This window comes from Acanthochromis polyacanthus, chromosome 12 (assembly GCF_021347895.1).
Source record: "Acanthochromis polyacanthus isolate Apoly-LR-REF ecotype Palm Island chromosome 12, KAUST_Apoly_ChrSc, whole genome shotgun sequence".
Lineage (NCBI taxonomy): Eukaryota > Metazoa > Chordata > Actinopteri > Pomacentridae > Acanthochromis > Acanthochromis polyacanthus.
Genome location: NC_067124.1, coordinates 38,859,314 through 38,879,015, shown reverse-complemented (window position 1 = coordinate 38,879,015; position 19,702 = coordinate 38,859,314). Strand labels below are relative to the sequence as shown.

General features: G+C 40.5%; 2 protein-coding genes across 3 annotated transcripts; one reads left to right on the top strand and one right to left on the bottom strand.

The window, feature by feature from the left end:
- Positions 1–336: 336 nt before the first annotated feature.
- Positions 337–7,900, bottom strand: LOC110966238 (calcium-dependent serine proteinase-like). Of its 2 annotated transcripts, none has more exons than XM_022215536.2 (11): positions 7,746–7,900; positions 7,393–7,594; positions 7,138–7,318; positions 6,640–6,762; positions 3,622–3,815; positions 2,344–2,494; positions 2,152–2,267; positions 1,996–2,080; positions 1,701–1,835; positions 1,464–1,538; positions 337–1,239 (listed from the first exon to the last, which is right to left on the bottom strand). In XM_022215536.2, exons 1-11 carry the CDS (start codon positions 7,757–7,759, stop codon positions 455–457), a joined length of 2,061 nt encoding a protein of 686 aa, XP_022071228.2. In that variant the 5' UTR covers positions 7,760–7,900; the 3' UTR covers positions 337–454. The 2 variants fall into 2 exon arrangements, with proteins under 2 accessions (XP_022071228.2, XP_022071229.2); XM_022215537.2 differs by having other exon boundaries at positions 1,996–2,077.
- A 212-nt stretch (positions 7,901–8,112) lies between these two features.
- On the top strand, positions 8,113–18,948 carry LOC110966239 (tumor necrosis factor receptor superfamily member 5). The gene is made up of 8 exons (XM_022215538.2): positions 8,113–8,327; positions 8,406–8,531; positions 11,397–11,543; positions 11,619–11,712; positions 13,006–13,082; positions 14,359–14,469; positions 17,658–17,795; positions 18,488–18,948. The coding sequence occupies exons 1-8, from the start codon at positions 8,264–8,266 to the stop codon at positions 18,664–18,666; spliced, it is 936 nt and encodes a 311-aa protein (XP_022071230.2). The 5' UTR covers positions 8,113–8,263; the 3' UTR covers positions 18,667–18,948.
- Positions 18,949–19,702: the final 754 nt, after the last annotated feature.

Here is a 19,702-nt window from a genome sequence, read left to right as displayed (position 1 = left end):
AGTTAAAACGTACTGGGAGCCAGTTTAAAGGGGCTGAAACACACTGGGAGATGGTATAAAGTAAACAATTACAATAATTGTTTGATAATTCTTGACAATATTTAAAGTACAAATTCTTCAGAAAAATACAGATTTTTTTGGAAATTTTACTAAAAACATCATGTCCAAATGATAAAGATGAATTTGAACAACACAGAAATCATAATTAATTATTACCATCTCTTGTCAGTTTTCAGTCAGAACAAACCTGTTGGTCAAATAAACACTAGTGTCATGAGGATGTGTATGGAACGTTTACGTGTTAATGAATAAATGATGAAAACAGATTATCTCCAGAAGATTTGCAAAGGTTTCCTTTATTTTCAGAGCACTTTATAAAATGTGATTGTGTAGTTAATGCTGGTACATTTGATTTCCCGAAGCGTTGTTATTGTGGCTGCAGCTCAGCGTTTCTCTAAGGTCCGTCTTCTGTCTTCATGGTGTGTTTGATCCACTCCACGTAGTTCTCCACCTTGGTGTAGTAGCCCTTATTATCTCCGCTCCTGCAGGGGGGTCCCCAGGACACGATGCCGGCCAGAACGTAAGGTCCGTCTGAGGACAACATGGGCAGAACAAAGGGACCTCCACTGTCTCCTTGGCAGCTGTCCTTCCCTGAAGCTCCGGCACAGAACATGTTGTTGGTGAACGTCATGACTTCGTTGGTCGGTGTGGTCGGTGTGCGCTGACATTCATCCAGAGAGTATGCTGAAATGTGAGCGTATTTTAAGAAAGCTGCTATGTTTCGTTTTTCCGTCATCCCCCAGCCGGACACGGTTCCCTGCTCATTCTCCACGATGCCTCTGTTGGGTTCTGGCAGGCAGATCGGCAGCAGGTTTGGACCAAAGTTCACCCTGGAGCTGAATCTGATGAGAGCGATGTCGTTGTCAAAGTTGGTGCGTTCGGCTTGAGTTCCTGTAGTGTATCCAGGATGAATAATGATCCTCTTACTGTTCAGCACTGCGACGCCCGGCCTGCCGGATGTTCTTCCATCTATCAAACCACCGTACAGATGCAGAGAAGTTTCCTCGACTCCGTCCACAACGTGAGCAGCTGTTACCGCCCAGTGGTCGTTGATCAGAGACGCTGCTCCTCTGTTGGGGCTTTTAATCAGAAGCTGCCACGGTATTTGTCCCAGCTTTGCATCCTGGCCTCCCAAAATTCTGCCGTGGCTTGCAAAGAAGCTTTCTGGTTGTCCACACACTGAAAAACACAAAAAGACATCAACAGAGTCTGAATACAACATGAAGGAATCTGTGCAAATCATTACCATCTACGTCTAGATGAACCGGTGCAACATCAACAACACTTTAGTGTATTTCTGGTTATTTGTAGTTTTCACTGATGTCTCTTTGTGCTACTGTTACATGTTTCCCTGCTGTGGGACTAATAAAGTTGATCTTGTCTAATGTTGAAAGGAATCCTACCTGCAGTGCATTCTGGAAGCTCCGTCCTCCCGCCAGCGGACGTCCATTCACCGCTGGCATTACAGGTGTAGGTGTCTGAAAGAAGACAAACTTCAGTTAATCAGGATCGATTAAACCGATTAGTTCATCAGGACTAGTAAAACAGAGTATTTACTCAGGATTAGTTAATCAAGATTAGTTAATCAGGATCAGTTAAACAGATTAGTTATTCAGGTTCAGTTTAACAGGATCAGTCACCGTCTCCGTCCAGCCGGTAGTACTTTGAGCTGCAGCTGAACTGGACCTGGTCCTTGTACTGAGTGTGAGGTGGTTCTGATCCGACCAGCTGCAGGACTCCATCGGCTGGAATGTCAGGAAAACCGCAGTCCACAGCTGCAGGAGAAGAAAACAATTCAATTTTATTTGTATAGCTCCAATTACAGGTCAAATTGTCTCAAGACGCTTCACAGAACCCATATGCCTGAGACACACTACGATCAGCAGGAGGTCTAGAACTTAGAGAGAAAGCTGGTAATTTAACTTCAAGACTCACGTTCACAGGTGTAGCCGGGGGTCCAGGTACCCGTGATGTCACATGTCGCCTCAAACTGTGTTGTCAGAGTCTGGACGCCCTGCTGCTTCACAAACACAGAGCCGGTTAGAGTCTAAACCCGTTAATCAGGAGTCAAACTGGTTCTCTGGGACTCACACTGTTCACCACGTATCCAACTTCACAGGCCACCGTCACCATCTGACCCTGATGATGCTCCGCCCTCTGAGGCGTCGCCGTCGAGTGTGATGTCACCACGGTAGGACACACCTTATCTGCAGGTAACACAGCACAGTCAGGACCATCTCCAACAAGCCTCAGAACCAAAGATTCCCTCACAGTCTGCAGAACCTCGGGTCCTGAAGTGCAGAGAGAAGCCTCTGTTGGCGCCGAAGCCGTCGGAGGTGAAGCGGATCCGGACGTAATGAGAGTGGGTGAGGAGGGGAGACAGGGGAGGAGAGGAACCACAGAACGGGCCGAGGGTGGCGGAGGGAGTCTCCACCTGCAAACGGCAGAGATCAGAACGTTCAGCTTTATTCCACTGGACAGAGAACGACAAGTCCCAGAACCTCACCCTCTGATCAACCTGCAAGTTTGTTCCAGTCGGACCAATGAAACAGATCTATGCTTATAGTTGGGAGTCAGAAGAACATTGTTGATGTTCTGAATCTAGAACATGAAGAACCGAGTTGGTGTTCTGAGTCTAGAACCAGAAGAACCATGTTGATGTTCTGAATCTAGAACATGAAGAACCACATTGGTGTTCTAAATCTAGAACCAGAAGAACCATGTTGATGTTCTGAATCTAGAACATGAAGAACCACATTGGTGTTCTAAATCTAGAACCAGAAGAACCATGTTGATGTTCGTACTATCCTCTGGATGCAGCGGAGAATAGTCTATAACCACAAGAACCACGCTGATGTTCTGAGTCTAGAACCAGAAGAACCACACTGAAGTTCTAAATCTGGAATAAGAAGAACCATGTTGATGTTTTAAGTCTAGAACCAGAAGAACGGAGAACAACTCATTCTGCAAAATAATAGAAAATAATCTGAGAGTTTTTTAATGATGTAAATAAACTCATAACACATTTTCTAGCTTTAGTTTAACATACGAGTTTTTTAAAAATCTTTTTATATTTAAACAAACGATACTTACATGTGTAAAAACAATAGATTTAGTTTATGAATGCTTACACACATTACACACAGAACCAAAGCTTATTTTTCTGCTCATTGTCCCTAGTTGTATCTAGTTTGTAAAAATATTTTAGTACGTAACTTAAATTGAACAGTTTTCTTCCAAATAAATCTATTCTTCTTCTTAAAAATTGATTTTTTTTGTTATTCACAGATTTTATATAAAAATATTAGCTGTAATTTTAATGATATTTCCATATAATAAGAAAAAATCTTTAAAATGAAAAGAAAAATTTCCTTAAAATTACAAATTTATTTTATGATGGTGAAACTAAAACTTTTTACAGGAACCGAATGCAGCGGAGAATAAAAACACCCAGATGTGTAACACAGAGAGTTTAATTCCCTATAAAGGACGTCCAGCTTTCAACACCGAACGCTGAACTTCCTCCTTGCGAAGTTTTGGAAAAGTCTGAGCGTTTCTCACCGTGACGGCGTCGATGCATTCTCCGTCTGCACTCTGCTCCACGTCGAACGCGCTGGAGAAGTGAAGCTCCAGCTGCAGGTGTCTCTCCACGGACAGAGTGGACACACAGTTGGCGTTCTCGGCGTAGGAACCGGACCAGGACGGGCTGGACACGTCCCCAGAGTTCTGACCCGACAGATCCTCATTGCAGCTCACTGTGGAGCAGAGAAACGCTCAGTTAACTAGTACTTTACTGGTTTGACTCAAACCTTTTGATTTCTGCAACTTCAACAAAAGTCAACCTGAAGTTTCTCATTTGAATATCTTCTTTGCTTCTGGTTTCTTCTTCCTTTGTTTCTAATTGTTCTGACCAACAACCGACCACACATGCTGATATGAGCCTCGAAAGTTTACCCAGAATGCACTTTTTCCCCTAAATTTGTCCGAATGACTCAAAAGAAGTCCACAATAACCCCCAATAATGATTAGAAACTTGTTTTAAATTATTAAATCTTCGCCTGAATTGACAAAAACATCTCCAAAATGACCAAAATGTGTGAAAATGATCCTTTCATTGTCTCCAATTGTTCTGACCAACCACACATGCTAATCTGAGCCTTGAAATTTTACCCAGAATAAACTTTTCAAAAGTGTTTTCCAGCTCTGTGTGGTGATTTCACCTCTTTTCATGATAATTTTGGGTATTTTTATGTTGATTTTTAGCCCTTTTTGGGGATGCTTTTGCGTTTTTTGTGGCTATTTGTAATCTTTGTGGTGATTTCACCTCTTTGCGTGATGACTTTGGTTCTTCTTATTTAGATTTTAGTCCTTTTAGGGGGGATTTTGCCTGTTTCTGAGGCCATTTTTACTCTTTTGGTTAATTTCACATCTGTTTGTGATAGTTTCGGGTCTTTTTATGTTGATTTTTAGCACATTTTGGGGTGATTGTGCATATTTCTGAGGCAATTTTTAATCTTTGGGATGATTCACCTCTTTCTGTGGTTATTATAATAATATTACTAATAATACATTTTATTTATAAGCACCTTTCTTGACACCCAAGGACACTTTACAAGAAAAGCCAACACAACTGAACTCATAAATATGGATTTAAAATTACTTCTAACCATTCTTTTGTCAATTTATTCCCCAGTTTATTGGTCTGTTTGTGGACATTTCTGCCCTTTTGTGGCCTTTTTTAATCTTTGTGGTGATCTCACCTCTTTTCGTGATGATTTTGGGTCTTTCTAAAGAGTTTCAGCCCTTTTTGGGTTGATTTTGCATGTTTCTGAGGGAGTTGTGAATCTTTGTGGTGATTCATCTTTTTCATGGTTATTTTGCGTCACTTTGTCGTGATCTGGTGACTCAAATGTGTTTTTTCCTCCCTAAATGTCATGGTTCTATCTGCTGTACTGATGGAGTTCTGAGGATCAGAAATGATGGAAAAAGTCCATTAAAAAGTGACAAATCTGGACCTTTGCATCTTTATGGTCATTTAGTTTCACATTTTGGCTATTTTGCATCTTTCTGTGACCATCTTGTGTCAGTTTTTGTATCTTTTAGTTTCATTTGCGTCACATTTTTCTCATTTTGTGGCTTTTTATGGTTGGTTCTATTTAACCTTAACTGCTTTGCATCACAGTTTGGGTTTGTTTGCATCTTTTTATGGTCATTTTGTGTCACGTTTTGGTTGTTTTATGCCTTTTTAGGTTCTGAAGCTCAAAGATTAGAAAGTGGTAAATGTGGACCCGCCTCTATGCACTAAAAGAAATATTCTCTGATCATTAATAAAGTTACTGGAGATGAATTTGATTCTTTTAGTGGAGATTTTTAGTGTTGTTGTGGTATATTCATTTATTTCTGTTGTGACTTGAGGTCATTTCATGGTAATTTGAACTCTGTTAGTGGTGCTTTTGTCTCTTTTTGTGCTGATTTTTGCATCTGTTTGTGTTAGTTTTAACCTTTCTGTGGTCATTTTGCATCTTTTTGTGGATATTTTGTGTCTGTTTGGGATATATTTACCTCTTTTTGTGCCGATTTTGGGTGTTTTTGTGCCGATTCTGTGCTTTTTTTGTGGTCATGTTGGCTCTTTTTTGCCAACTGGTCTCTTTTTGTGGTAATTTTCCAGTTTTTTTAGTTGTTTTAGGTGCAATTTTTTACCAGAACTCAGACGTGTTTTCAATCCTAAATATCACGTGTCTATCTGCTGGACTGATGAAGTTCTGAGGTTCAGAAATGATGGAAAAAGTCCATTAAAAGTGATAAATCTGGACCCACCTCTATGGACTTCAAAGAAAATATTCACAGTATAAAGATGAGCTCTGATCATTAATAAAGGTGTAGATGAAGAACTGGATGGTTCTTTGTGGTAACTGTGATTCTTTCAGTTGAGACTGAGTGTTTTTGTGGCGTATTCACTTATTCTTGTGATTATTCGAGTTATTATTGTGCTAATTTTACATCTTTTTGTGGACATTTTTTGCCTTTCTGTGGTATAGTCACTTACTTTTGTGGTGATTTGGACCCGGTTTTTAGTGCTTTTGTCTCTTTTAGTGCTGATTTCGTGTCCGTTTGTGGTAGTTTTGACCTTTTTGTGGTCATTTTGCAGCTTTTTGTGGTCATGTTGTGTCCCTTTGTGATGTATTTGTCTCCTTTGCGCTGATTTTGTGTTTCGTTGTTGTAATATTGGCCCTTCTTTTTGCAATTTGGCCTCTTTCTTTGAAAAAGTCTTTTAAAAAGTGATGTGGAACTCTGGAAATATTCACAGTATGAAGGTAGAACTCTGATCATTTATAAAGTTGCTGGAGATGAAGAACCAGATCCTAATATTTATGCTTTCACCAACATGAGAATTCCAGTTTAAGTGGCAGTAAACTGGAGTAAAGATGCTTCTTAAAGAGATTCATCGTTTAAACAGACTGATCTGTTACTCAATCGGCTTCGTCAAACTCTTCCCAACACTTCTGCTTCCTCTATTCTCAGTTTTCACTTCGCCTTTCTCCGAGCTGCTTCTCCCTTTGACGCTGGTAATCTGATTACCGGTGCATGTGTGTTTGTCGTCGGCCAGGATGTAACCGTGGCGACAGGAGCAGCGGTATCCTCCGACGAAGTTGTGGCAGAACTGGGAGCACTCGTTGCTCTGGTCCTCGCATTCGTTGAAGTCTGACGGGAGAAGTTCAAGCAGAAAAACACTCAGTTCGTGATTTTAATTCATCTAGCAGACATAACGTTCGATCATCAGCTGGTCAAACAGTCACAGGATCGTCTCAGAAAACAGAAACCGGCTGCTTCAAACCGAACCTGAAAGTCTGAACTCTGTGTTTGGTCTGTTGTTAAAATTTCACAATCAAGCTCACTGCAACTGGAGTTAAAAATCAAATCAAAAAAGTCCTGAACATTAAATATTTCAACATTTATGGCACAAATGTTGGCAGCTGGAAACTCACATATTCAGCAGATTTGTTGATGTTCCTGTAATATCATAAAATTTGCATTTCTGCAGCGTTTCTCCTGTATTTTTTGTTCTTAGTTTCTGACCTTGGACCGTGTAGAAGCCTTTGAAGCCGGTGTGTCTCCGAGGGTTGGAGAAGTCGGAGTGGAAGCTGATGGACAGGCAGCCGCCCGAAGACGACACCAGAGACGGATTCACCGAAGAACGAAGCTCCTCAAAGTCTTTTTTCCCACAGAGGACGGCGATCAGGCCTCCATCGGAAAACACCTGTGCACAGGTAGGACAACAGGTAAAAACCAGGGAAAGGGTCAGAAAAGGCAGCAGGTGAGGCGACCTCTGACCTTCAGGGCGTCGTTCTCGCAGTCCTGGCTGTCCTCCAGGTCCAGGTGCAGCAGGCGCAGGGAGAGGGCGTGGCCTCTGGGGGCGCACCTGCTCCAGTTCATGCTGCTGTGAGGCAGGTAGCCGCTGGGATAACCAGGAGACTCCACCCAGCCCAGTAAGATGGACTGGGAGGACTGGGAGAGCAGCAGCACGCCGAGGAGGCTGAAAGAGAGTTTAAGGAGAGAAAATCCATAAAAATAAGAAAAAATTCATCTGTAAAAAACACAAAAATACAGTTTAACAAGTGAAACTCTTCAGTCTGCTGCAGAAAACTCCTGATTTAGGGACGCAAAACCAAAAAATCTAAACTCACCTTAATGTGAACATCCTGATCTGATCTCCTCTCAAATAAACTCATGTCTGCTTCCCCTTTTCTCATTATTTTATTCTCCATCTCTTCCGCTCTCCCCTCAGATTTTGCACCCGTACGCATTTTTAAATCTATTCCTGGCTTGTTTTTGCAGAAACAAGCAGCAGCAGTTCTGGTTACAGGAAGACCAACTGAGCCAAAAACGCCCAGAAGACAAAAAGACAAAAGCAGCTGCTGCACGGGAGGCATTTGCAGGCCGAGCTGAGTGACGACAGGCCGAAGGTTGGCGGAACAATGGAGAACGATGGGGAGGAAAAGGGTGTTCAGCAGCCAGGAAACGTGTCTTTGTGCTGCTGAGCTTCAGCTGCAAGTTACACGGAAACACGAGCCGAGCGAGAGCCGGAAACAAGGAGGAAACAGAAGAACGGGGTCACTGGGGTTTTCCACCAACGAGGAAGGCTTGAAGAAGAAGGTGAGACAGAAACAGAACAAACCAGAAGCTCCAGACTCGAGAAGGAAACATGAGGTGCAGCTCCGAGGACAAATATTTCAGCGGAGGACAATGCTGCGATCGATGTGATGCAGGTCAGTTGCCGCTTCGGTTCTCTTTAAACCTCCTCCTCACACCTCGACTCTAACATCTGTTCACCTGTTTTCAACCAGGAAAATTCCTGAAGTCCGCCTGCAACGGCACGAAGCCCAGCGAGTGTTTAGAGTGTGGACGTGAATCTTATACGGCAACCAAGAACCACGGCAGCAAGTGTTTACCGTGCAGAAAATGTAGCGAAAGTGAGTCCCAACATTTATTCTTTACTGCATGGAAATACAGCAGCTCTGTTTAATTCTGTCTCTATCCAGCTGATTTCAGACCTTCTCAGAACTTTAAAACATTATTTTACAAATTCAGAAACTAGCATCCAGTCCCAGGACGCCCGATAGAGATTGTTGAGGTTTAAATCTACTATCAGGCTGCAGAATCTGAGTTTCCTCTTAAATCAGTTTAGTTTTCTACTTCACCTCATTTATTTACAGCAGTTCTGCTTATTTTTTACTTTACTTGGCTGAACATGTCTTAATATTGTACATTTTCAGATCATTTCAGAACTTTAAAACATGAGTTTATGACTTCAGAAACCAAACTAACATGCAGTCAGAGATTATTGAGGTTTAAATCTAATATCAGGCTGCAGAAAACACATTTCTAGAATGCTATGTCGATGATATTACGCTCTTTTAATGTTTTGCTGCTTCCGTTATATCGTCTGAATCAGTCAGAGTTTGTTCTACTCACTTTATTTGAATCTTCTACACTTTTTATTCCTGACTTTCTGCTGCGATATTTTCATCCTTCTCTCTGATTTTAAACAGTTCTGTATGAATTATTATTGTCCCTGTAATAATTCAGAAAGCAGAGGTGATGCTGAGTCTTTAAATTAAACTAAACTAGATGCTTCTTTTCAAAATAACCTTCTAACCATGACAAAGGTTGAGTCCTTGTAAACCTGTTGAGGTTTAACTTGTCTCAGTTCAACAGAAGCAGATCGTCTTTGGTCGTAAACATCTCCAGCAGCTGAAACCATAAGTTTCACTTAATTGAAACTGAGAAAGTGTTTAAAGAGAGAAGCTGTGAAATGAAAGCAGGTCCGTCTGAGTCGATTTAAGTGGATATTTCCGTTAGATTTAAGTTGTTTTCTGTTAAGTTCGGTTAATTTCACTCAGGAGGTTTTATAGTGGAACTGCACATTGCCTTGGTGGTTAGCATTGTCGCCTTGCAGCTAGAAGATCCCTGGTTCGAGTCCTGGATCTTTGCATGTTCTCCCTGTGCATGTGTGGGTTTTCTCTGGCTTCCTCCCACAGTCCAGAAACATGCTGAGGTTAACTGGTGATTCTAAATTGTCTGTAGGTGTGAATCTAAGTGCGATTGTTTGTCTGTATGTGTAGCTCTGATAGACGGTTACCTGTCCAGGTGAACCTTCACTCTAAGTCAGCTGGGATAGACGCCAGAGACCTTAACGAGGATTAAGTGGTGTGAAGATAAAGGATGGATGGTTCAGTCAACATTTAAACATTTAAAGCAGAAGGAGAGCTTTAGTTTCTTACTTCAATGAATGTAAAATGATACACAGCAAGTAAACAGTTCTGTACATGTATGTTGCTTCATTTAAGTTCAAGTTGCTCTTAATGTTTTAAAGTTGCTCTGAAATGAGTCAGAGTTGCTTTATGTTACTTAAAGTTGCTCAAAAACGAGCTAAAGTTGCTCTAAATGAGTTAAAGTTGCTCTATCTTGATTAAGGTTGCTCTAAAATGAGTTACAGTTGCCTTATATTTGTTGAAGTTGCTCTATTTAAGTTAAAGTTGCTCTAAAGGAGATAAGGTTGCTCTATATCCATTAAAGTTGTTCTATATTAGTTGAAGTCGCTCAAAAATTTGTTAGTCTATATTAGTTAAAATTGCTCAAAAATGAGTTAAAGTTACTCTACATTCATTAAAGTTGTTGTAAAACGAGTTAAAGTTGCACTATATGAGTTAAAATTGCTCAAAAATGATTTAACATTGCTCTATATTAGTTCAAGTTGCTCTATATTATTTAAAGTTGCTCTAAATGAGTTAGAATTGCTTTATATTTGTTGAAGTTGCTTTATGTTATTTAAAGTTGCTCAAAAAAGAGCTAAAGTTGCTCTAAAGGAGATAAGGTTGCTCTATATCCATTAAAGTTGTTCTATATTAATTGAAGTTGCTCAAAAAACTTGTTAGTCTACATTAGTTAAAATTGCTCAAAAATGAGTTAAAATTGTTCTATATTAGTTAAAGTTGCTCTATCTTGATTAAGGTTGCTCTAAAATGAGTTACAGTTGCCTTATATTTGTTGAAGTTGCTCTTTTTTAGCTAAAATTGATCTATAACAGTTAAAGTTGCTCTATATCAGTTAAAGTTGCTTTATATTAGTTAGAGTTGCTCTAAATGAGGTAAGGTTCCCCAAAGTGAGTAAAAGTTGCTCTACATTAGTTAAAGTTGCTCTACAGGAGTTAAAGTTGACCTACATTACTGTTCTAAAGTTTGGGGTCATCCAGACAATTCCATGTTCTCCATGAAAACTCCCACTTTTATCCATGTTCTAACATAACTGCACAAGGGTTTTCTAATCATCAATGAGCCTTTCAACACCATTAGCTAACACAATGTAGCATTAGAACACAGGAGTGATGGTTGCTGGAAATGTTCCTCTGTACCTCTATGGAGATATTCCATTAAACATCAGCTGTTTCCAGATAGAATAGTCATTTACCACATTAACAATGTCTACACTGGATTTATCATTCATTTAATGTGATCTTCTGCTTTTCTTTCATAAATAGGGACATTTCTAAGTGACCCTGAATGGAAGTGTAAATGTCCAGTATGAACTTACAGTAAAATACATTCACACATTCAACAGCTTCTTCTTCTTCTTACTAAAAATCATGCTGCGGCTATTTCTTCATTCATCAACTTCTCTTTTCCATTTCAAAGCTCAGCTTGACATCAACACACGTTTAGTTTTATTACGTCACATTTCTGATTCCGCTGAAAACGTAGAAATAGAAGATGGAAACTAATTGAAACTGAAGCTATGACTCAGAACCCCGAGGCTAAACCGTGTTCTTGGTTCCTCAGGCAACCACCAGAAGACAATGCTGGAGTGCTTGGCCGATCGGAACGCAGTGTGCGAGTGTCTTCCTGGGTTCTTCTGCGCCAACCAGGAGTGTGATCACTGCCAGCTGGCCAGCCGGTGTCCTCCTGGAGAAGGAGTCCAGGTTCCAGGTGAGACTAGAGTCCGATCCGACTCAAAACATCTCATCGTCCGACAAGAATCACAAACTGATGTTTCCTCTGCAGCTACTCGCACCAACAACACGATCTGCTCCCCGTGTGGAGACGGAACCTTCAGCAACGTGACGGATTTACAGTCAGCCTGTAAACCACACACCAGGTCAGAGCTCTGAGAACCAAGAGCCTCCAACCCACAGCTCATCTTCAGCTCATCCACTTCTCATTTCACTGATCATCGTCTGCATCACTGACGTATTACAGAACAGAGTCAGCCTTCTAGTTCTCATCTTCCATCCAAATTTGACTGATGTTTTTTTTTTGTTTTTTTTTAAATGATACAAAATGACATAAAAACATGATGAATTTGTCATATTTTTCTGGAAAGCTTAATGTAAAAACTTATACTTACACATCTACAATTAACAGTTTATTGTTTTAATTATGATCACAATTATTGCTTTTTATTTTTTCAGGTTAAATTTAAATAAATATACATCTGAAAACTCATCACACTGCATAGAATATAAAACCAGCAGTTTATTGCTCTAAATACAATCATTTTTCTAAGATAAATCTGTTTATTTTGGCAGTGGATTTATTTATTTAACATTAAGGGAGTTTCAAATATGAAAGATTTTTACAAATACATGCAAAAATCATCATTTTATATATGATTTAAATTTAACTGTATTTTTGTAAATACAACCATAATTTACTCGTATTACACTGTATATGATGTGAAATCTGCAGTTTATTGATCTAATTATAATCAGAAGTACTCCGATTTTCCTCTTTTTTTTTTTTAAGATAAATCTGTTTATTTTAAAAGTGGACATACACCCCCTGTCAAATGTTTTAGGACATTTTGTCATTCATTTGAATGAGAAAGTGTCCTAAAACTTTTGACAGGGGGTGTACTTATTTAACATTAAAGGCTTGCCAAATATACAAGATTTTTAAAACGTGAAAATTTATTTTATCTATGATAGGATTTAAATTCAATTGTATATTTTTGTAAATACAACCATTATTTTTGGTTTAATAACTGCGGCTTTAATTATTTTTACTCAAGTAAATCTATTTATCTTAAAGATGAACAAACTTTTTAATATTAGAAATAAAAAAAATGTATCTGTCAGAGCTTTAGTCAAGTATAAAACCTAATACTAGACCTAATCTGATTAAACCTGACAGGAGATTCTAAGTTATTAAGTTTAAAACAGTATTTTAAAATTTACGAGACATTTTAAACACAAATTCCAGCAAAAACCAGCACATTTCTACAGTTTTTTGCCAGTTTCTAACATTATTCATCCAGATTTAATGTGATTATTTTGTCATCCGTCATTAAAACACTGATCTCATGTTAAGACTAAAGTCTATTTTAATGAGTCTGGAAACATCCAGCATCGTTCCACTGAGGCTCTATTAGATCCTTTCTTCCTCTTTTCAGGTGTGAAGACTTTGGAAGAATCCAGCTCCGTGCTGGAACCTCGAGGACCGACGCCGTCTGTGGAGACTTCAAAACCCGTAGGTTTAAAGATCTAACTTCAGATCTGTAGGTTTTGTGCATCCTTCCTGTAAATCCACCCAGGGCTGTTTATCAGAAGTTCTGACAGGGCCCTGTGACCAAACCGGTTCCTGGTGACATCGTTTCCTGTCTGTCATGTGACGGGTCTCTGAGGAGGAAGCGAAGCCGAATGAAATGATCTCACCGGAGGAGTTTGAAGTCGTTTCAGTTTGAGTAAATTAACCTTCAGAGAAGCTTAGAGCCGCAACAATCAACAGCTTTGAGATAAAGATGTGGAAAATGAGCGGAAAGAAGAATTTTCTGGGTGTTTCTGTCTCATTCTGTGAATTATCAGAAAACAGAAACACATCCCAGGTTATTATGACTGTCACAGATGTGTTGTTCATCTGCTGTACTGATAAAGTTCTGAACAAGTTCTATGTACTTTGAGATCCAGAAACTGAAGTTATTCTAAAGCTTTAGCACCCTGGGTGTTTAAAATGACAACAAACTAACAATAGTGTTCAAAATGGTCCAAAATCTAACAAAAAATTTGCTTGGAATGATGCAACATCTTCCAAAATTCTACAAAAAAAAAAAATGTCCACAATGACTCAAAAAACAAGCAGTTTGAGTCTTTGTAGTCATTTCACCTCTTTTGTGGTGATAATTCCGTCTTCCAGTGGAAATACCATCACTGTTTACAATGATTTTGTCCTTTTGTGGTGATTTTATGCCTTTTTTGTGGTAATTTCACCTCTTTTGTTTTTGTTCAACATTACCTAAATGACCCCAAACTTTTGACCAGTACTGTAGGTCAACAAATCTACAGAGCAACTTTAATGTAGAGCAACTTTAACTCCTTTAGAGCATCTTTATTCATTCAGAGCAACTTTAAATAATACAGAGCAACTCAATTAATATACAGCAACTTTAACAAAGATAGAGGAACTTCAGTTAATTTGGAGCAACTGTAAAATGGAGCAATTTTAACTAATAATGTCAACTTTAGCTAAAAGAAGGGCAACAAGCTCCTTTAGAGCAACTTTAGCTAATAAACAGCAACTTTAACTCCTTTAGAGCAACTTCAACTGATGTACAGCTACTTTAACTCATTTTTCAGCAACTTTAACTCATTAAGAACAACCTTTACGAATACAGAGCAACTTCCACTCATATGGAGCAACTTTAAGCCTTGTGTCTCGGTGTTTTTCTGGCAGACTTTTGGTGGATGCTACCTGCTGGTTTGTTACCGATTTTAACGCAAACCTCGTCCCTCTCTGTGCTTTCCGTCAGAGTGTTCGTGGATGCTGCCTGCAGGTCTGTGGTCGGGACTCGTGCTGACTGTCCTGGTGCTGGTTCTCGTCTTCGTGTTGTGGAGATCAAAGCGTGGATCTTACAGAGCAGGTGAGTCCGACACGTCACCCTGCGTAGGTGCGTTGTGTCACTGTTTTTCTCACACTTTGTTCTCGGGCTGAATCCACGGCAGAAAGTGTTCAGGCTCCGAGCCACAGAGCTGCTTTGAAGTCGTACAGTTTGAAGGTCGCAGCTTATCTCGGCGCCACATCCTCCCACTGCTTCCTCTGGTATTAATACCAGCAGCTGAGTGACGCTGGATCATGCTTGCTTGTCTGATTTATGCATAAGCCGAGTTCAGCTGCAGCCGTGTTGCATCTCAGACAGTTAAATAAGGATGCTGAAGTGTGACGAGCTGCAGACTCAAACCACATCCTGAACGCGACACACTTTTTCAATGTGACGCACAGTTCAAACTCATTCTGAGAATCGGCTCCTACGTCTGCAGCGTCGTCCTGCTGACTCTGAACTTTACTGTATTTCCAGAGAAGCAGTGCTCGGCCTGGAACTGCCTGGATGTTGTGATTGTAAGATTGGTTTCATATCGTGGTTTTGACTCATTCAGGTTCATTTCACAACAACGCTGAGAAGACTCCCTTATATCTGATTTCCATTAATGTGATCAGAGAGTTTCTCTTTGCAGGAAGAATTACTAAAGAACACACTTCCTCCTCAGTAGAGCAGAGTCTCAAGAAACTTTCACGTCTCCGGGATTTATTCTGCAGCGGTAAAACCAAAGATCTGAGTTCTCATTTGTGTTGAGCTTAGATTTCTGTTTCACCCTCAGATGTGAGAGTGTTAAGGACACGACTCTCGTCTCTGCAGGTTTAAAGACTTCACTGATGCAATTAGAGGATTTAATTACAGACAGATCTTAGAACAACCTGCTGTGACTCGGTGACTTTAGGGAAATGTCCATCTGTATTTTACTGCAGCAGCAGATCCATATCTTCACATGATGAGTTATTCTGTAGTCTGCTCTGACTAATGAAAGTCGGATACAACTTCAGGAAACCTCAGACTTTTACAACGGCATCAGTTCAGCCGGAAGTGAAGCTGCTAATAACAAGAAAAGCAGTCAGAGAGCGCAGTCCTCCTCCAAGGCTGCTCACTCCCCCATATGGCATCATCAGAAATACAGCATTTGATCAGAAAATGTGTCCATTTAATAGAGATGTATCCACAAACAAAATGACCTTGTGCTGAGCACAGGCATGTGTACGTTATGTACGGATACCAGATCACATGACCTAAATATGTAGCGTGTGGCGGGAATTGATGGGACTCAGAAACACCCCCACAATTTAATCAGTTGTTCTCTGTATCATTTCCGATGGATAAGTCCTGATAAGTCCTCAGCAGTGGATTTGTAGTAGGATTGTAATCATGCGATCATGGCATTGACTTGTTGCCATGGTTACAGTGACGCCATGCCGCCATCTCACAATGATATGGGAATCTTTAACAAATCCATGGATCCAGACTATAAGCAGCATCACTGCCAAAATGTAATTAGGTGGTCCTCATTTCATTTCTGACCTTCCCTGAAAATTTCATCAGAATCCATTTGTCCGTTTTTGAGTAACGTTGCAGACAGATGGAATAACAGACGGACAAACCAACAGCGATTATCACGTAACTCCACTGCATGCCTTGGCGGAAAAAGGAAAACTAGTAATATTTGAGTGTTAATTCATGTTGGATGAGATTTAACCTCCAGACTGAGGAATAATGAAGCGACTTTTCAAATTAAAATAAACAAAAATCTATTTGAAGATGTAGTTTGTTGATTTCATAAAATGAAAAACAACAGAGCAAATAAAAAGCAAAGAGCTTGAGTTGTTTGACGAGCTGAAGATGATTTGCATGATGCAGAAAAAACCCGCTCAAGTGAAACTCGTTTGTCAGGATGTAGGTCAACGCTTCTCACTTATCAAGATTACAGAAATAAACCTCAGAGGCTGAACCACAACCTGCTACTTCTGGTAACAGTTTCACTTCCCATCAACACCCGAACGAAGAAAAACTTCCATCAAAATGGAGAAAAAAAATGAAAAACTGAGGAGATTCAGCTCAAACCTCCATCTTCCTGTTTCTGGAATCTTCCTGTTTCTGGAATCTTTCTGCTTCTTTATCCGTTAATCTTCAATCAATGCGTTCATGCTTTTACTTTGAAACTTTCAGTATTTAGTTTGAACTTTTAATGTGACTCTTGGTCGGTAGCAGAGTGGAAATATGAAGATTTAACTTCATGTGGATCCGTCTGTTTTGAAACCTAAACTTGTGGCGATATCTCAACACAGCTGTTCCAGTTCTGACATAGAACTACTCAGATTACTTTCACTTTAATGCAGTATTCACCGTTCTGTTGAGCACAGAGTGAGGTACAATCATTTAATTCATCTGTAAAAACAGATAAATAAGAAATATTCTGCTGATATCTACAGATTCTTCTAAATCTAGAAACCAGATGTTGCACAGATTCCTCTGAATGTGGAAAATAATATTTAACTGGATTATTATAAATATTAAATGTAGAAAAATGCTGATTTTGTATCAATTCTGGAGAGAAAAAAATGGTACAGTAGAGATTCTAAGCAGTGGCTTCTACCGGGAGCAGTGGTTTGCCGGCTTCTACCGGGAGCAGTGGTTTGCCGGCTTCTACCGGGAGCAGTGGTTTGCCGGCTTCTACTGGGAGCAGTGGTTTGCCGGCTTCTACTGGGAGCCGTGGTTTGCCGGCTTCTACTGGGAGCAGTGGTTTGCCGGCTTCTACTGGGAGCAGTGGTTTGTTGGCTTCTACTGGGAGCAGTGGTTTGTTGGCTTCTACCGGGAGCAGTGGTTTGCCGGCTTCTACTGGGAGCAGTGGTTTGCCGGCTTCTACTGGGAGCAGTGGTTTGCCGGCTTCTACTGGGAGCAGTGGTTTGTTGGCTTCTACTGGGAGCAGTGGTTTGTTGGCTTCTACTGGGAGCAGTGGCTTCTGCGAGTTTTCTACTAGATCATAAAGAACCACTAAGTTAAACTTCCTCTGTAACGTCTAAGGTGAGCAGGTCTGCAGCTCGTAACATTTCCACGTTGCTGTCAGCCGATTCATTGAAATAACTGCTGCAGTAAAACCTGCAGAGCTCAGAGATCACAGCGCCACCTACAGCTCAATCACTGCAGTTACTCCTGATCCTGACAGTGTGATGCCGTGTTACCTTGTGGTTCCTGGTCATTCATGGTCTTTGTTCTCTGTCCAGCCTCCTCCAAAGGTCCAGTTTCTCCTGCAGCGATGGCTCCAGCTCCACCCGTCACTCAGGAGGAATTTTTTTCTCACTGCCAGGAAACCTGCATCTCAGACACCTGTAAAATACCCATATTCAACCCAGCTGATGAAGGTAACACGCTAAAAGCAGTTTATGGCTTCATTTTTCTTACTAACACACCTGGACCGTTTCAGGCAGTGAATATAAACCCCCTGGATTTTAGTGGAAAAGCAGATTTCCTCTAATTTCATATATTTATGCAGGTTGAACCAGTCTGGTCAGAAAAAAAAAAAAACATGACCTGTGGTTTGTGGTTCCCAGAGGATCACTCCTGATTAAAATATTACATCACTGTTCCATTATCAGCACAAAACTTGGTGTATTTAACATTTAATATGTGTATTTTTAGCCATGATAAATATTATAGCATATGCCTGTTATTTAGACAAGAGTACATCAGTTTGACCTGTTTTTGTTTTACATGAAATAAATGAAAAATGTTGCTAGAAATATTACAGCATGTTTCCATGATCAGCACAATACACACATTTAACTGTGAAAAAATGTATTTTTTAAAATAAAAGCAAAAACTACAGTAGTGAATGTTATACACATTAAATAACTGCACCAGTACTAAAATGTAATTTTGCCAGAGGAAAAAAAAACAAAACAGTTTTCTCCTGATTAAGCGTTATAAAAACTGGATCAAACTGTTTGAGTGTTTGACAGTTTTCACTGTAACATTTGCAGATTTTTTTACAGTGTAGCTGAACTTATTTACCGTTTCCTCATCCTGACTGTTCTTTCTCTGGGTTCCTGCTCAGATGAAGCTGTGATCAGCGTCCAGGACAGCAGCGAGGACACCAGCCTCCCCATCACGCCTTTCAAAGCCTCCGTCTCATTCGCTGAGTCCGCTCACATGAACGGCAGCACCGCTTACTGCTCCGGAAACTTCCTCAGGTCTTATTCTGAGCCTCAGGAGGACGAATACTGTGGAACATAAACCTCTGGATGCTGAGGAACTTGCAGCTGTTTCAACTATTTATACCAAACTGAAGGACTCTGAGCAGGATTTGCTGCCACCTGCTGGACTTGGGCTGTATCTGCTCAGCCTGGACATTGGTCTGAAATGAAGGAGCTTCACAAGTGATGCAGTCATCTATGGAGGACAATCTGTATTTATTTTAACTCTGATGGGACGGTGAAGTGATGGCAGTAATAAACCTGATTGTGTCTCAGCTCCACTGTTCAGAAACTATTAAAACTGTTCTGTTGCATCGACTCACTTCCTGCTTCATTCTGTATTCTTTAAACACTCAGTTTACTGAAGTCTGGCTAAAAGTTTCCGCATCTAACGGAGCTTAAAGATACTAGCCTAGCCATGCTATACCCATGTTTCTGACGGCACAAGGGTCTAGGGAAGCTCGACAGGGAGGGAGGCGGGCTAAAAGGTTGTCTATCAAATCACTCTGCAGCAATTGGGTAGGTATACAACCAATCAGCGCAACGAATAGGCTGACGTAGTTCCTAGAACGCCAGCGGATTGTGGCTAAGTCCCATTAGCTTCCCAACCAGCGGAGCCAACTGGTATATTAAGGATTTGCCATATCCCGTCGGCATAAGTCCAAATACGTCTTTCTTCTCAATGAAACACTTCAGTGCCGTCCTTTGTTTATCTTTCAAGTTGAATTTTAGCTTCAAATCTTTAAGGGCTGTGGCCAAAGCAGAGTCGAAAGATAACTGTTTGTTGTGCACTGGTTGTTTCTGTCAGAATCGTCGCGCCTCTGTCGTCACTTAGTTACGCCCGCCTTCTGACTCTACACTTCATGGTGATTGGTCCGGCCAGTTTTAGGAGAATCCAACCTCGAGCCTTATGGAGGGTAACTAGACCCACCCTGGCAGAGAATTAAGTTCATTGCTGTGGGTTGTCTAGCGCGGCTAGGCTAGCTTTTTACATCACTGGCTCCAAAAAATCCAAAATGGCGACCAGGAAGTAGCAAAATCCGGGCTTCATTTTCTCGGCGTTGAAACCAACGGGT

Bases quoted from the DNA above. Each gene is read 5' to 3' on its own strand.
- LOC110966238 (XM_022215536.2), bottom strand. The intron at 3,816-6,639 runs GTAATCAGATTA...TCTGCTCCACAG, and splicing joins CGACAAACACACATGCACCG to TGAGCTGCAATGAGGATCTG. The intron at 1,836-1,995 runs GTGAGTCTTGAA...CTTCTCCTGCAG, and splicing joins CCCCGGCTACACCTGTGAAC to CTGTGGACTGCGGTTTTCCT.
- LOC110966239 (XM_022215538.2), top strand. From the start codon at position 8,264: ATGAGGTGCAGCTCCGAGGACAAATATTTCAGCGGAGGACAATGCTGC. The intron at 13,083-14,358 runs GTAGGTTTAAAG...GCTTTCCGTCAG, and splicing joins CTGTGGAGACTTCAAAACCC to AGTGTTCGTGGATGCTGCCT. The intron at 14,470-17,657 runs GTGAGTCCGACA...TTCTCTGTCCAG, and splicing joins GCGTGGATCTTACAGAGCAG to CCTCCTCCAAAGGTCCAGTT.